Source organism: Panulirus ornatus, chromosome 12 (genome assembly GCF_036320965.1).
Source record: "Panulirus ornatus isolate Po-2019 chromosome 12, ASM3632096v1, whole genome shotgun sequence".
Classification (NCBI taxonomy): Eukaryota; Metazoa; Arthropoda; class Malacostraca; order Decapoda; family Palinuridae; genus Panulirus; species Panulirus ornatus.
This window is the reverse complement of record NC_092235.1, coordinates 67,989,403-68,004,459: the sequence shown is the minus strand read 5'-3', so window position 1 is coordinate 68,004,459 and position 15,057 is coordinate 67,989,403. Positions and strand designations below refer to the sequence as shown.

General features: G+C 37.1%; 2 protein-coding genes across 6 annotated transcripts; one reads left to right on the top strand and one right to left on the bottom strand.

The window, feature by feature from the left end:
• The first annotated feature begins 49 nt into the window (after positions 1–49).
• On the top strand, positions 50–6,395 carry LOC139752183 (uncharacterized). Of its 3 annotated transcripts, none has more exons than XM_071668144.1 (4): positions 50–279; positions 2,718–2,783; positions 3,421–3,944; positions 4,538–6,395. In XM_071668144.1, exons 3-4 carry the CDS (start codon positions 3,818–3,820, stop codon positions 4,786–4,788), a joined length of 378 nt encoding a protein of 125 aa, XP_071524245.1. In that variant the 5' UTR covers positions 50–279; positions 2,718–2,783; positions 3,421–3,817; the 3' UTR covers positions 4,789–6,395. The 3 variants fall into 3 exon arrangements, with proteins under 3 accessions (XP_071524245.1, XP_071524246.1, XP_071524247.1); XM_071668145.1 differs by having other exon boundaries at positions 2,718–2,829; XM_071668146.1 differs by lacking the exon at positions 2,718–2,783.
• Coq4 (Coenzyme Q4) lies at positions 6,356–12,390 on the bottom strand. 3 transcript variants are annotated; one of them, XM_071668136.1, is made up of 2 exons: positions 12,128–12,390; positions 6,356–7,441 (listed from the first exon to the last, which is right to left on the bottom strand). In XM_071668136.1, the coding sequence occupies exons 1-2, from the start codon at positions 12,207–12,209 to the stop codon at positions 6,447–6,449; spliced, it is 1,077 nt and encodes a 358-aa protein (XP_071524237.1). In that variant the 5' UTR covers positions 12,210–12,390; the 3' UTR covers positions 6,356–6,446. The 3 variants fall into 3 exon arrangements, with proteins under 3 accessions (XP_071524237.1, XP_071524236.1, XP_071524238.1); XM_071668135.1 differs by lacking the exon at positions 12,128–12,390 and adding an exon at positions 11,551–12,069; XM_071668137.1 differs by lacking the exon at positions 12,128–12,390 and adding an exon at positions 10,309–11,454.
• Between the last annotated feature and the right edge of the window lie 2,667 nt (positions 12,391–15,057).

Here is a 15,057-nt window from a genome sequence, read left to right as displayed (position 1 = left end):
CGAGGTTCAGAAAAGATTATGACCCTTATATCATGCTATCTGTATAATCATTTATGATTCGTCTTTCAACTTTACTTTCGTTTGGGAAGGAAAATGGGTATATAAGGATGGGGTGAATGGTGGATACACCTGACAGGTTCCCAGAACCACATATTATGTAAGGTGGTGGACAGATGACAGTTTCCCAGAACCACACGTACATTACTAGTAAACAAACCCATTACTACATTGAAAGTTCTTTCGTAAGCCCAGGCAGTACAGAAACTTGAAAGTGATTACGTGAGTACGGTTACGAACATAAGGGCAATTGTAGAGGTGATTTCTAATGACATTATTGAGGGTTAATATCTCATGTCGTTTGCTGTTGTCTTTTCTTTCAGGATCACGGCTGTTTGTGGTTTTCATTTTTCCAGGTATATCTCCTGTTTTTGATAAATTGTCAAAACATACTTCTGCCTGTTTAATTATGTCACATGGTCAGGTATGTTAAGTAATCTCTTTCTGTCTATAGGAATGCATACTGAGCTTACCAACTCCTAGTTAATTGGCAGTGTATGTCATCTGTTCAGAAATACTTAAAAAAATAAAGAAAATGTCAGCTTTAAGAAATTTTGTACCCAAATATTTCATACGTTTTGTAAATTGTTTAAATAATTTACTTATATAATTTCACATTTCCCTGATCTTCACAGTTTCTCCCAATAACGAGTTATTGATATCGCAAAGTAAATGGTAATGAAATAAGTGCCACCAATTTTGTACTTTCCAAATTTGCCATGGAATGCAGCAAAAATGTGTCTAATGCCCCAAATGTAAAACTATTCAGTCCTGATAGGCCAAATGATATTAAGCCAACAAGCATTTGATTAGGTATTACTAGATGTCACTAGATGGTCAAACATCACTGTACCATGAATTGCTCTGATTCATTAATTAGCATCATTCATACATTGTTCATCTTATACCTGTAATGAGTTTTCACTCCCCATGAGACCATGTGTATGTAAGTCCAATGTCATCTTGCTTTGTACTTCACAAATACTATTAATACCATTCCTCACTTTCTAATTGGATAAGGACCTTCAGTGTCTCTAGAGCAACCTGTCTCCTTCCTGTGTTAATGAATTGTACTCACTGTATGCTTTATATTTGCTTCCACCAACCCATATTCATGTACCTTTCACCCATACTATTAATGAAATTCTTTGCCTGTATACAGCTGACAAATAGATATGAAATTAAATGAAAATTAAAACTTGAGAGATGTGTGGAAATAAAAAGAGTGTGGTTGAGAGAGCAGAAGAGGGTGTTTTGAAATGGTTTGGTCACATGGAGAGAATGAGTGGGGAAAGATTGACTAAGAGGATATATGTGTCGGAGGTGGAGGGAACGAGAAGTGGGAGACCAAATTGGAGGTGGAAAGATGGAGTGAAAAAGATTTTGAGTGATCGGGGCCTGAACATGCAGGAGGGTGAAAGGCGTGCAAGGAATAGAGTGAATTGGAACGATGTGGTATACTGGGGTCGACGTGCTGTCAATAGATTGAACCAGGGCATGTGAAGCGTCTGGGGTAAACCATGCAAAGTGTGTGGGGCCTGGATGTGGAAAGGGAGCTGTGGTTTCGGTGCATTATTACATGACAGCTAGAGACTGAGTGTGAACGAATGGGGCCTTTGGTGTTTTTCCTAGAGCTACCTCGCACACATGAGGGGGGAGGGGGTTGTTATTCCATGTGTGGCGAGGTGGCGATGGGAATAAATAAAGGCAGACAATATGAATTATGTGTGGAAGTCGAGAACATTATCCCGGAAAGCAAAAATGGGTATGTTTGAAGGAATAGTAGTTCCAACAATGTTGTATGGTTGCGAGGCGTGGGCTATGGATAGAGTTGTGCGCAGGAGGATGGATGTGCTGGAAATGAGATGTTTGAGGACAATGTGTGGTGTGAGGTGGTTTGATCGAGTAAGCAACGTAAGGGTAAGAGAGATGTGTGGAAATAAAAAGAGCGTGGTTGAGAGAGCAGAAGAGGGTGTTTTGAAATGGTTTGGGCACATGGAGAGAATGAGTGAGGAAAGATTGACCAAGAGGATATATGTGTCGGAGGTGGAGGGAACGAGGAGAAGAGGGAGACCAAATTGGAGGTGGAAAGATGGAGTGAAAAGGATTTTGTGTGATCGGGGCCTGAACATGCAGGAGGGTGAAAGGAGGGCAAGGAATAGAGTGAATTGGAGCGATGTGGTATACAGGGGTTGACGTGCTGTCAGTGGATTGAATCAAGGCATGTGAAGCGTCTGGGGTAAACCATGGAAGGCTGTGTAGGTATGTATATTTGTGTGTGTGGACGTGTGTATGTACATGTGTATGGGGGGGGTTGGGCCATTTCTTTCGTCTGTTTCCTTGCGCTACCTCGCAAACGCGGGAGACAGCGACAAAGTATAAAAAAAAAAAAAAAAAAAAAAAATGAATTATGTACATGTGTATATATGTATATGTCTGTGTGTGTATATATATGTGTACATTGAGATGTATAGGTATGTATATTGTGCGTGTGGACGTGTATATATATACATGTGTATGTGGGCAGGTTGGGCCATTCTTTCGTCTGTTTCCTTGTGCTACCTCGCTAACGTGGGAGACAGCGACAAAGCAAAATAAATAAATAAAACTTGACATCATTGCACTTCAAATTATATGTTTTCTCTTGATCTTTTTTCTAGAAATGAGAAATTTGTGACTGGAGAATGAATCGTACTCCACTCGACAGTCTTAAAAAACCCTGGAAGGTGGGTTGAGCTTTGAAGATCAGGGAAAATGTGGTTTTAAATATAGGCAAGTCCATACAAATATGATAAACAAAACTAACCAAATCAAGGCAAACCAGCATGAACTAAAACCTTTGTCCTATGTAATTTGCTAAACAGAGTATAAACAGACATAACATAGGATAACCATCAGCTTCAAAATGAGCTGGTTGACTGTCAGCATACCCAGATATGATCATGTCAATACACACCTCACATTAACTACCTAGGGCTTGCAATGGCTTAGTTTTGTTTAACCAATCTAGTCTTTCATGGAACAGTATCCATTTCATTAATATATTGTACTGAGTTTAAACCATCCAACCAAATCACAGGTCATTATTTTTTTTTAATTCCTAACTACTTTCCCTGCTTTAGTGATGTACCATCAACAAGAAATGAACAATGTGCCTGATTTGCTCTTCTTCATACCTTAGTTGTTGTGCATAATGCAGTCAGTGAACCTAAAATAATATAGACACTTTTAACAAAACAGTCTGTCAAAATGGAATGTCGCTTGATTTTTTCTTATTGCAAAATTAACATCTAAAAAATTATGAAAAAAATAATTATATTTCCCATATAGAAAGTGAATAAACAATAGATTGACTTTTAACAGGACACAACTCTCAAGATCCATCATCTCAGCTGACAGACCTTATTGTAGGTAGACATCAGTCTCTAGTACCTACACCATTATCCGTAAGTCTTGTTGAATATCCTGAACTGGATACAGTAAGAAATAAAGGAAAAGTGTAGCATTCAGGAGTAAATGAGCTTCAAGTATAACAGCTCAACAAAACAAGAACAGGAACTTCAGAAAGTTGCAGTATCAACTAACTTTGCCCTTAACCCAATACAAGGTTCAACAGATTGAGGTCATGAATAGAAGTTAAACAGGCCAGTCGAGGAGAAATGTTCAGTGCCTCAATTATGTGGCATACAGTATAGAGAGGTGTGTGAGCCAGCTGCATATCAAGACTATATATATAAGTCTCTGGGTCAAATACATCATAATGTTCAAGTTAAAGAAAACAGATTTACCTGCTCGCCCTCAACCACCATCCTGGGAACAAATGGAAGAGGACCTCAAGGTTGCAGGAAAATCAGACATAATTTTTACTCTGTCTCCAAGTACAGCAGGTAAATTAAATTTCTGCATTAACCAAAGCTAATTCTGAAATTAGATTAGGGTTCTGTCTTTTAAGTATTTGATTGCTAAATATTCTTGATCCTTCTAAATGAAGTTCAGAAATATTGTAATTTGGTAAACTTAAAGGAAACTTACACTCACTTTCTGAAGTATAGTTTAATGACTTGTCCCATAGCATAGGCACACCAGCATTCAGAAAATCTTTATTTCCATTTTTTCATTATCTTTGAAACTTGCATTTCCCAGGCTTTTCTCTTTACCTTCCCCAACATTACACTCCATTTCCATGTCAATCCCTTAGTGCCTACAGTCCAGCCTTGAGTTTGTTTAATCAAGGATTTATTATTCCCTGATATTCTTTGTTACTATTATTTGAAATCTTTCTCTCCAGTTTTAGGCACTTTTCTTAATGGACATGCATGGTTATTGCAAACCTCACAGGATGTATATGAAACCTATGTAACTATTTTAAGTACAATATGATCCATTAACTTAAAGATATTTTACTTCATGCATATTGATTTTAAGTTATTTTCAGTTAACTACAAAAAATTGTCTGATAATATGTATTTTCTATTTTCAGGACTTAAAGAAAAAACAGATCTGCCAGAGAAAAACACAAGTGGTAATGATACAGATATTACGAAAGACTATATAAATAATGAGGAACGATTCCAGCAAGCTGTAGAATTTGTTGAAAAGAACGATGAGCTAATAAATAACATGAAGCTTCTGAATGATAAAAGAGAAAGACTGGAGGAAGTGAGCAATAATCTTAAATTGACTGTAGAAAGTGTGAAAAAACAGGCATTAGTTGCAATTGATGGATACTGAAATTATTAATGTCTTGAATATTAACCCTCTATAATGCACAAGATCCATATTTAAATACATTCATCATATATACTTTTCACTCCTTAAGATAGGCTTTATATAGTTCAAACATGCAGTTTTGTGTTGACTTTTTTGGTTACTCATAGTAAGCTGTTATTGGCAGACTAGTTTTAGTAAACAAAGTAACTCAACCAGAGTATTTGTGATTAAGAAGCTTCCATAAAGTGGATAGTATCATGAACATCTGTCCAAGGAAAGCATATAAAAAATTAGAGTACAGTTCTTGTCAGATAGGTTATATAAGTATTTTCAGCATTAGCTGTAATTGTTAATTCATGTATTAGGTACAAAGCTATTGACAAGTCTTGCATAAATGAAATATAAGAAAAACCAAAGCCTACCTTATCATTCACCTTGCATAATCTAAATATAATTACCCAGCATCCAAGCGTTTGTGTTGTACTAAGCACTTTCATTTCTCCCATTTTCACATTATTTTTCTGAAATATAAAATATTATCGGTTCATTAGTTAAGATAACCTACTAAAGAGAATTGTGTACAAAAGATGTTAATAAATTTTACTGCATTATTTACCAAGTGTTATTTGAGGTTTGCCATAGGTACTAGTTTCTCCATTTCACTAGTTTTCCACCCATTGTACTGTGCTAACCATATTTGCCATTATTTTTGTAAATGTCCAAAGAATTATTAGTTCATGAAATACACAACAACTTACTCAAAAGTGAAGAAAAAATTATGAGAAATACAATTTATCATATTCACCAAATGTGAGTAGAACGTTTTTAACAATAGACAATGCTAGCCCCATGGGACTGTGTGTTTGTCTGATGTATAGCACTTCCATTTATACACCCATATTCACCATTATTTTTCCAAGTAAGTGAATTACTATTAGTTCATGAGTTAGGTAAGAATTGACTAAACAAAGGAGTGTAGAATAAAACATGAAAAATACAATTTACAGTATAAAATTTACAGATTTATTTACGTTTTAACAAAGTTGAATTATATATGAGGTCAATCATTTAATTTTTTTCTTTTTCTAGAGAAATGCAAATATAAACCAAGCATAGGAATGATAGGATAAACCTAGTTTCACTCAACCAAAATAACCAGATCCCTTGAGTAAACATAGCACCCATATCTCCCTTTTATCATTTTGGTTACATCTATGCAAATCCACAACACCAGAACTTGAGCCTTTATGGGAAATTGATAATAATAAATAGCATTCTCACCGTAGTTGTCTTTAAAACTGTTTCACTTGCATTCATTCAAGCAGGCTGATCTGTTACTTCTAACAGGCTTCATCACACTTGTAAACTCTGGGTTCTTTTTAAGAGACGCCCCTTGCCAATGTTAAACCAAGGTACTAATCCTGGCATCTTCAGGAATCGTATTATTTTTACAAACTGAAAATTCTTTCCTTAAATTGGAAGATGAAAGAAAATAGTAAGCACAGAATATGAAATACAAAATGTTACGGAGAAAGGCAGAATGTTAAGATAGAAAATGAAATATAAAATGGAAATAAAAAGGTCTATGCAAATGTAAAATATATATTTCTAATATTCAATGTACAATTTATGGAGTTTTATTATAATCCTAAATAAGAAGAAGGCCTACATTAATTATGTTATGATTCAGGGATTGGCTCAATATTAAGTTCATTCCTCAGTTCAACCATGGATTGTTCCCATCTTTTCTCAAAGTATAAATTCATCAAAAAGTTTGAGGATCTACCAACTCTTAAAGCCCACGGCAGGTACACTGACAGATATTTTTGTCGCTGTTTTTGCCTAAACCGCAGTGGACCAAAAACTGCAGCTCCATAACACATGGGTAGACCTGTTTGGATTGCCTCAACCCACTTGACAGCTACCTCCCCGAGCATGTTTGTGGGCATGCCAAGTACAGTGTGAAAGAGGTCATGACCTTCACGGTAACGCTGCATTACATATGCCAACTCAGGGTCATCCACAAATTGCACAGGCAATCTGGAATCTGGGGTCACATTATTATCATTTAGAAATTTAATATAATAATTACCCAGAGTACCTTCTGGAAGTTTAGATAAGTATGGAAGATCAATTGTAGAGCTATTAATCCTTGGTTTCTCTATTAAAATCTGTTGTCCTTCTTCATCTTGAACCATCTCTGTATAGATTCTAGACAGTGCTGAATATCCTGTTGTTTCCCCTAAGACTGCAACCATGTCATGGCGTCGTGGATCTAGGATAGCTGCTACAGCTGCTCCTGCACTCAAAATAGCCTTCTGAAAGCTGTTAGTTGGGATATGGGTTTTGTATAAAACTGTGGAACTAGATGCCCTTTCCTGTTCCGCTGTTTTGTGAGAGCCATCAGAAACTATTCTATTAGTACTAGAGCTTAAAATGTCATTATGAAGTGAGTGTGAAGTGCTGCCTTTGGGAAATTTTATGTGTATCTCCTTTACTGTTTCTGAGGAATCTTTTAATCTATTTCCATTCTTGTTGATTCCACCATTATTTTTATGTGAGGAATACGTTTGTCTGTCTTCAAGTTTTTCACAGTCTGTTTGTGATCCAGGTACTCCACCACTCGTAGAAGTCCACTGTGCTGAACCCAAGTCATAGGTCTGATTCATATATCCTGAAAGAAAAAAGATTACCAATGTATTTATGGACTGGGCCATACATGAGACAAAAATAAGATAAAATTACTGCAAGATATAACTCAACCATAATGGAATAGAATTGAAGCCAATATAGTTGCTGTATATGAGTAATGATATCCTGTCAGCTGAACCTGGAGGGTATTGCGTATGATGGGATAGTAATTTGGGTGATAAGTGCAAAGGTAAACACAGTAATTGCAAATAAAAGTAAGGGTCTTATCTCTGAAAGACTGGCTATCTATATGTAATGACAGACAGGCTACCTAAGTGTAGTATCAGTTTCATGGGTAACAATGGAAAGCTGTGTGCTCATGATGGTAAAGTATGGAAGAAGTTGAATATACGGAAGAAGTTGAATATACTGGAAATGAAATGTTTGAGGACAATGTGTAGTGTGAGGAGGTTTGATCCAGTATGGAATAACCAGATAAAAAAGAGGTGTGGTAAGAAGAGGATGGCTGAAATATCTGAAAAAGTGTACTGATATTGTTTGGACATATGGAGAGGTTGATAGAGGGTAAAAGGTTGGAAGTGGAGGGGACATGGAGAAGGGCGAGGCTGAACTGGAAATGGAAATATGAACTGAAAAGGGTTTTGAGGACTTGAGACTTGAATATATACGTCATGCATAGAACAGAAAAAACTGGAGCATTGTGGAATGCAGGGGGCAACATGCAGTCAATGGACTGAACCAGGGCATATAGGCAGTCAAGAGAAAATCATGGAAAGGTTTGTGAGGCTTAACTAGGTAGATTTTGGTTTCAGTAAATTACATGTGACAAATTGAGAATGGATGCGAGTGAATGGGACCATTCTTCAACTGTTCCTGGAGCTACCTTGCTAATGCAGGAAACAGCAAACAAGCATGGAAAAAATATTATTTTTATTGTACAACCTCTTCTCCAGGGGTTCCTGTAGCTTCAAGGCTGTAAGAGAGTCAGTGGAAAGGAAAGAAAGGAACCCTCTGGAGTGAAATGTTCTTCAAATGAGACTATTTCAGTGATACAATCTCACAAATGGTGAATTTACATACACAGAGTAACCACAAGCAAGCAAATTCCAGTAACACCAAGTTGAAGTTTTTTTTTTTTTTTTTTTTTTTTATACTTTGTCGCTGTCTCCCGCGTTTGCGAGGTAGCGCAAGGAAACAGACGAAAGAAATGGCCCAACCCCCCCCATACACATGTACATACACACGTCCACACACGCAAATATACATACCTACACAGCTTTCCATGGTTTACCCCGGACGCTTCACATGCCTTGATTCAATCCACTGACAGCACGTCAACCCCTGTATACCACATCGCTCCAATTCACTCTATTCCTTGCCCTCCTTTCACCCTCCTGCATGTTCAGGCCCCGATCACACAAAATCCTTTTCACTCCATCTTTCCACCTCCAATTTGGTCTCCCTCTTCTCCTCGTTCCCTTCACCTCCGACACATATATCCTCTTGGTCAATCTTTCCTCACTCATTCTCTCCATGTGCCCAAACCATTTCAAAACACCCTCTTCTGCTCTCTCAACCACGCTCTTTTTATTTCCACACATCTCTCTTACCCTTACGTTACTTACTCGATCAAACCACCTCACACCACACATTGTCCTCAAACATCTCATTTCCAGCACATCCATCCTCCTGCGCACAACTCTATCCATAGCCCACGCCTCGCAACCATACAACATTGTTGGAACTACTATTCCTTCAAACATACCCATTTTTGCTTTCCGGGATAATGTTCTCGACTTCCACACATTTTTCAAGGCTCCCAAAATTTTCGCCCCCTCCCCCACCCTATGATCCACTTCCGCTTCCATGGTTCCATCCGCTGACAGATCCACTCCCAGATATCTAAAACACTTCACTTCCTCCAGTTTTTCTCCATTCAAACTCACCTCCCAATTGACTTGACCCTCAACCCTACTGTACCTAATAACCTTGCTCTTATTCACATTTACTCTTAACTTTCTTCTTCCACACACTTTACCAAACTCAGTCACCAGCTTCTGCAGTTTCTCACATGAATCCGCCACCAGCGCTGTATCATCAGCGAACAACAACTGACTCACTTCCCAAGCTCTCTCATCCCCAACAGACTTCATACTTGCCCCTCTTTCCAAGTTGAAGTTAAGGGAGGTAAATTACAGATGCAAAATATGGAAGAGAGTAAATAAATAGATTGTAGATTCAAGCAGATGTCTGCTTACACTCACAATAGAGTAATGAATGCTGATGCATATAAATTAGGGACGTTAAAGAAATGGAAAACCACAGGATGTGGTGGTACAAAGCTGATTTGTGAACAATACCTGGAAGCAGTCTGGTCATGTGCAGAGAATGCACAATAAGTTGGCAAAGAAAATACATAGGAGTGAGGCAGAAAAAAAAAAGGTGAGGATGAAGCGAGCTGCCATCCTGGGAGGTGAACATATTGGGAAAGGATCCAAGTAGGGAGATAAAGAGATAAAATATGCTAGGGAGGCATGTTTGGATAGAGCTGCCAGGAGATGCTTCTGACATGGCCATCATCCCATCAGGAAGTTCCTCAAGGGAATGAGACATGTAGGATAGACCTACATGTATGTGATTATGTTTATACAATGATTGTTGGCTACATGCAGTGGATTTTTTTTTAAAGGAACATAATAACAATAAAGTCTCACAATTTTGGCCTTCATTAATCTGAATTCTGGATATTTCAAGCAAATTTACAAAGGTCAAAATCACAAACAACTTCCTGATGATAATTTTTATCAACCTCCGGCTGGTTTAGGCTGTACAGACAAAATTATGATATATCAACTGAGCCTATTACCTACAAAGCAACAAGTGTCATACCTCATTATTTCCCTGCTCAATCTCCACATACTTAAGTAGTTCATGCCATACTGTAACTTCTCGAGATTTTCAGCAAGTTTCTCTGCTTAGATACTTTCAAAATAGCAGAAGTGATAGGAGCAGAGTTAGTGCTGTAATGCAAGAGTAAGAGAAGCTGTTTACAATCTGACGATTTCAACAAATTTGAACCAGGAAGTTTAAAGAATCATGTTTCCATGAATATATGTCTTCTACAAGCACGCCTTTATTTACTGACTTAAAAATTTGCATCACTTCACAGAAGAAACATGATGCACATCTCTATCTAGAATACTCTTATCAACTGAGGGTTAAGATAAGCAGCAAAACACAATACCAGTATCACACCAAACCCATGCGTAAATATGAAGACTATAAATTCTCTTTATACCACTTTATGGGAAGGTTTACTGAAAATTCATGAAAAAGAAAGGCTGTTGCACTTACATATTTAATCTGAGTTTGTGACAGGATTTTGAAAGAAATATTCTTCAAAAATTAAGATGAAATTCAAAAAGGTCATATACTGAGAAATGCTTCTCAATCGCTGTCTGGAAAATCTGTTTAAATGACCTCTAAAAATTATTACAGAGCAACTGGACTTAACCTAACCTAATAATTCTCTAAGGAGGAATAACCTAAGGAGGTAGTGGGTAATACATAAAAGGAACAAAGCAGAGCTGTTTTTAGAAAGAAACAAAATGAGCTATTGTATTCAACATGCAAAGCAACCCTTGTTTCTGTATCAACTTCATTTTTCACATTATTTAAGTCAAAAGAGTGCTGTAACAGAAAACTGCAAGAAATATACAGATACAGATACAGTAATCATTAAAAAAATCTATATATACCCTAACTGCAGAAAAATACCATGGTTGACTCATCTAGAACGATTAAAGGGACAACACAGTCAAGGGAATCAAATATCATATGACCCCTTCTGATATTCAAATTTTTGGGTGGTTTTTTTTACCCTAAAAACAACTCATATATGGAAGTCTCAATAAGTGGAAAAACTTTTCTTCAGAAGTTGTCTAGTCAACAAATAAAATGGCACAAGTAAATAATTACTAGACATTTTGCCAAAAATAAATGAACATGGAATACATTCTACTATTGTAACTGATAAATCAATTCGATTTGATTTCTAGTATATAAAAGCCTCCCCATAGGATACAGTAATTCAAAAACATGAGGGTGAGTGTCTGTGCACTTTTTGCTAACCTGGAGAGCTGGGGTTGGGGACTTGAGCCTTGCATGTATTACCTACAAAAAGAATAGTGGCCTTGGATGAAACCAGTGTGCATGTGACTGATTTCAACAAGATTTGCAGTTTTGCATACATGAATGGAAAAAGAGAATAAATCATGAGTGATGGAAAGGGACAATTAGACACGACTGGATTGTCAGAGACATGGCTGAAGGTTAATGAGACCTTGAAAAAGAAAGGAGTAAAGGGTGAAATACGACCTGCAAGCAGTGAAGCACTGGTAATTAATCATGAATGGTTTGACAAGATGTTTGAGTGCAAGATTAAAAGGAGAGAAATCCAAGTCCGGAATTAAGAATACGTGTAATCAATGGTTGTCTATGTGCCATGGACCGGTAGAGAAACAAATTTTGGATGCTTTCTGGAGAGAATCTGACAGCAACAAAAGGATATCTTAAACAGATGTGTGAGGCCTGAGTGGAGGGTGACAGGCGAGTCCTAATTCATCTAAGATAAATTTTGAGTATCAGTTTTGCTTCACTCCTAGTTTCCTTACGTCACCTTAATTATTATCTTAGTATGGCTACTCACTAATCCCTTGTAATGTGTTCAAGTTAACAAGGCCGCGGCGGCTGAACCACTGCATCGTCAGCTGTGTACTTGAGAGGAACATATTCACATATAGTTTATCTCAAAAACTGTTTGGGTTAATTTGCGCAATTAAGGTAATCTTTTCGTTAATGAGTGATGTTCACAGGGCGGACCTCTACCCCCACGTTACTGTACACAATTCTATGATCATTTCGCTCAGTGTATTCGTCGCTTATGCCCAATATTGTGGTATTTTCTCCCCCCTAGCCTCCACAACATTAGGTAAATAGACAAGATTTTGAACGATAATTTTCTTTTTGGAAAAAAATGCATTTCGAAAAATCAATGCATCTATTCCCATTTGAAATAATCATAATCTAATGTTGGGTAAAAGAAATACTTGAGTATATATGAAAATACTATTGCAGGTTTTCCTTTCTAGGAGAAAACTGTTAGATTTTGCATTTGAAGTATAATTCTTTAAATGAGACAGCTTTTAATTATTGTATTTTCTCTTAAACCAACAACGTTTGGTAACTGTATTGCGAATTTTCGCTAAATAACCATTCAGGCCACAAAACAAGATATATTAAGTTAAATTAACTAATGAATATATATAATGCACGTCAAACTAATATCCCAAAATATTGTGTGATTTCCTTTTAATCAACTCAGAAAAACTAGATTAGAATAGCTTAAACCAAGACCAATCATAACAAATCCACAAACATGACTGGAGACATACAGCATCAAGTGTGAATAGGCTGCTAATCGACCTACAGAAATTAAAACATTATTCATATTTGAATACACTCATTTACACAATATCTTTCCTTAACTTTTATTTGCAATTGCTTCGTTTACTTCTACCAACGAATAATCAAGTCAACGATTACGTCCAGCGAATGGCGAGCTTTATGTTCAGTTAAGATTTACATAATTTTTTTTATATACACATGAGTCGTGATACTTTTAGAATTGTACGCATATCTAAAATATTGTACGTACAAGTATATATATACGCACCCCAAGTTTTCGTGAACATTCTTCACATATGATAAAATCAAAGGCTTCTTCCTCCATGATTACGAATGAAATTTTTCATTTATTGACTTTGTGAATATACTGCTGAAATATTGTTTGGATCCCATGGGCCACAATATCTGTTAGCACCTACCTCTACCATAAGGGATCAGCACTGTCCAGTTCCATAACAGGAATGCAATGTGGAAAAGGGCTGTTACCGGATACTCTTCATATGTAGTAACTCAAAATCCTTCTCAATTTTATATTAGTTTTTCTTTGTTCCGATATCACATCTTATGAACAAACTGATAATTTCCTCGTCCCCAACATACCATAAAAGACCTCGTGGGATCACAAACAACCGATAAATCATTCCTTCGACCCAATATACTCTTATACTTGACCCTTGCTGTCACCACCGCCCATTTAGTAAAGATATCAACAACTTTGGTGATATCATTTACCCATGACCCATACCTACCTTCCCTTAGGCCTTGAACAACTACCATCTCACCTTACATAAATGCTTCTCTCCTTGTGAAACCTCACCATTCTAACTACATTTAGCGCCTTCCACATGGCCTCTTATACTCTTCCTCCACATCCGTATATGTTGCATGCAATGCACTTTCTCATAGTATTCCTTGAAGAAATTCTTTAAGCGCCTAGTAAACAAACCTAGAACAAACTGCCGCCTAATCATGTTCAGTACATGTTTGCACCCTTATCGGCACTATACATGTTCCAAGTATACAAAATTAACTTGCACCAAAATTGATAATTCACTTTTATCTTCCCTTTATACATACATTCTGCCAGCTCTAGAAGCATCACTTTGAGTCAAACAGACGTTGACTATCCAAGTAACATAACTCAGCTTATGAAATTCATCTGAAGTCCCATCCCCTCCTGTTGCTTTGCCACATTTCTCCATATCCAAGGATCTTACTATATCGTACCGTAAACACTTGCCATGAATAATGCAGGATGCCACTTCGTTGAATACACCACAACCGCCACCCAAAAGGACAGACATGCCACAGTCCACTATGCTCTTTATTACCTTGATTGGTGTCGAGACCTACGAGTGTACAATAGAAGAGCAACAAGTGGAATGTCTCTCATTGGAACATACGTGCCGAGACACCCAAGACAGGCTGATGAGAATGTATCAAAAGACTGAGTAAATGAAACAAGGATCACTGAAGGAAAAGTGTGGCAGGTAGTAATGGAATCACTACTTGCACTTAAGGTGAAGTGGACGAATGAGGAAGGTTTGGTATCGTGTTGAGAGCAAAATTGCTAATGAGAGGTTATATAGTAGTTGCAATAAAATTTTTAATTGAGTTGTACATGAGAAAGCAGTAGATATAAAGAAATGTACAAGAGCTGAGATAATGTATTGGTTGAAGAGGAAAAACAAAATACTAAATGAAGAGGAGTGGGCATGTAAAATGCTGTTAAAAGCCTTTTCCAGTGTTGACTGTTACAAGCAAGTAATCATTTCACCTTTTCTGTGCTTGCAATGCATACTACTTTTGATTACTTTATCATTCTTTGTACAAGAGTCATCTCATATTCCTATGCTCTTTTGGGTAATGGATGCTTACGATAAAGGAAGGTGCACCATTGTGTTCACTAGGTTTCCCAGAATCATAATTCCATGAGTTTAATCTTTAAAATGCAGAAATGGATTGTACATATGAAGGGAAGTCATTAGTGCACTGAGATAGATTGAAAACATCCAGAGAAGAGCAGTAGTAAGGAGAGGATGACTTATGAAGATATACATATGAGTGGATGAATTAAGGAAATGGGGGAAGGATGGAGCAAAAGCTGTGCCAGAATGCGCTGAAGGATGCAAAGCATTTGATCTGAACTAAGGCATATGCAGTGGTCAGGGG

What these genes read in the sequence shown, in the direction of transcription:
- LOC139752183 (XM_071668146.1), top strand. Translation starts at nt 3,818, where the DNA reads ATGTTCAAGTTAAAGAAAACAGATTTACCTGCTCGCCCTCAACCACCA. An exon ending in TCTGTCTCCAAGTACAGCAG is followed by an intron (nt 3,945 to 4,537) that starts GTAAATTAAATT and finishes TTCTATTTTCAG; the next exon opens with GACTTAAAGAAAAAACAGAT.
- Coq4 (XM_071668135.1), bottom strand. Translation starts at nt 11,695, where the DNA reads ATGATTTATTCTCTTTTTCCATTCATGTATGCAAAACTGCAAATCTTG. An exon ending in CCCCAACCCCAGCTCTCCAG is followed by an intron (nt 7,442 to 11,550) that starts GTTAGCAAAAAG and finishes TTTTTCTTTCAG; the next exon opens with GATATATGAATCAGACCTAT.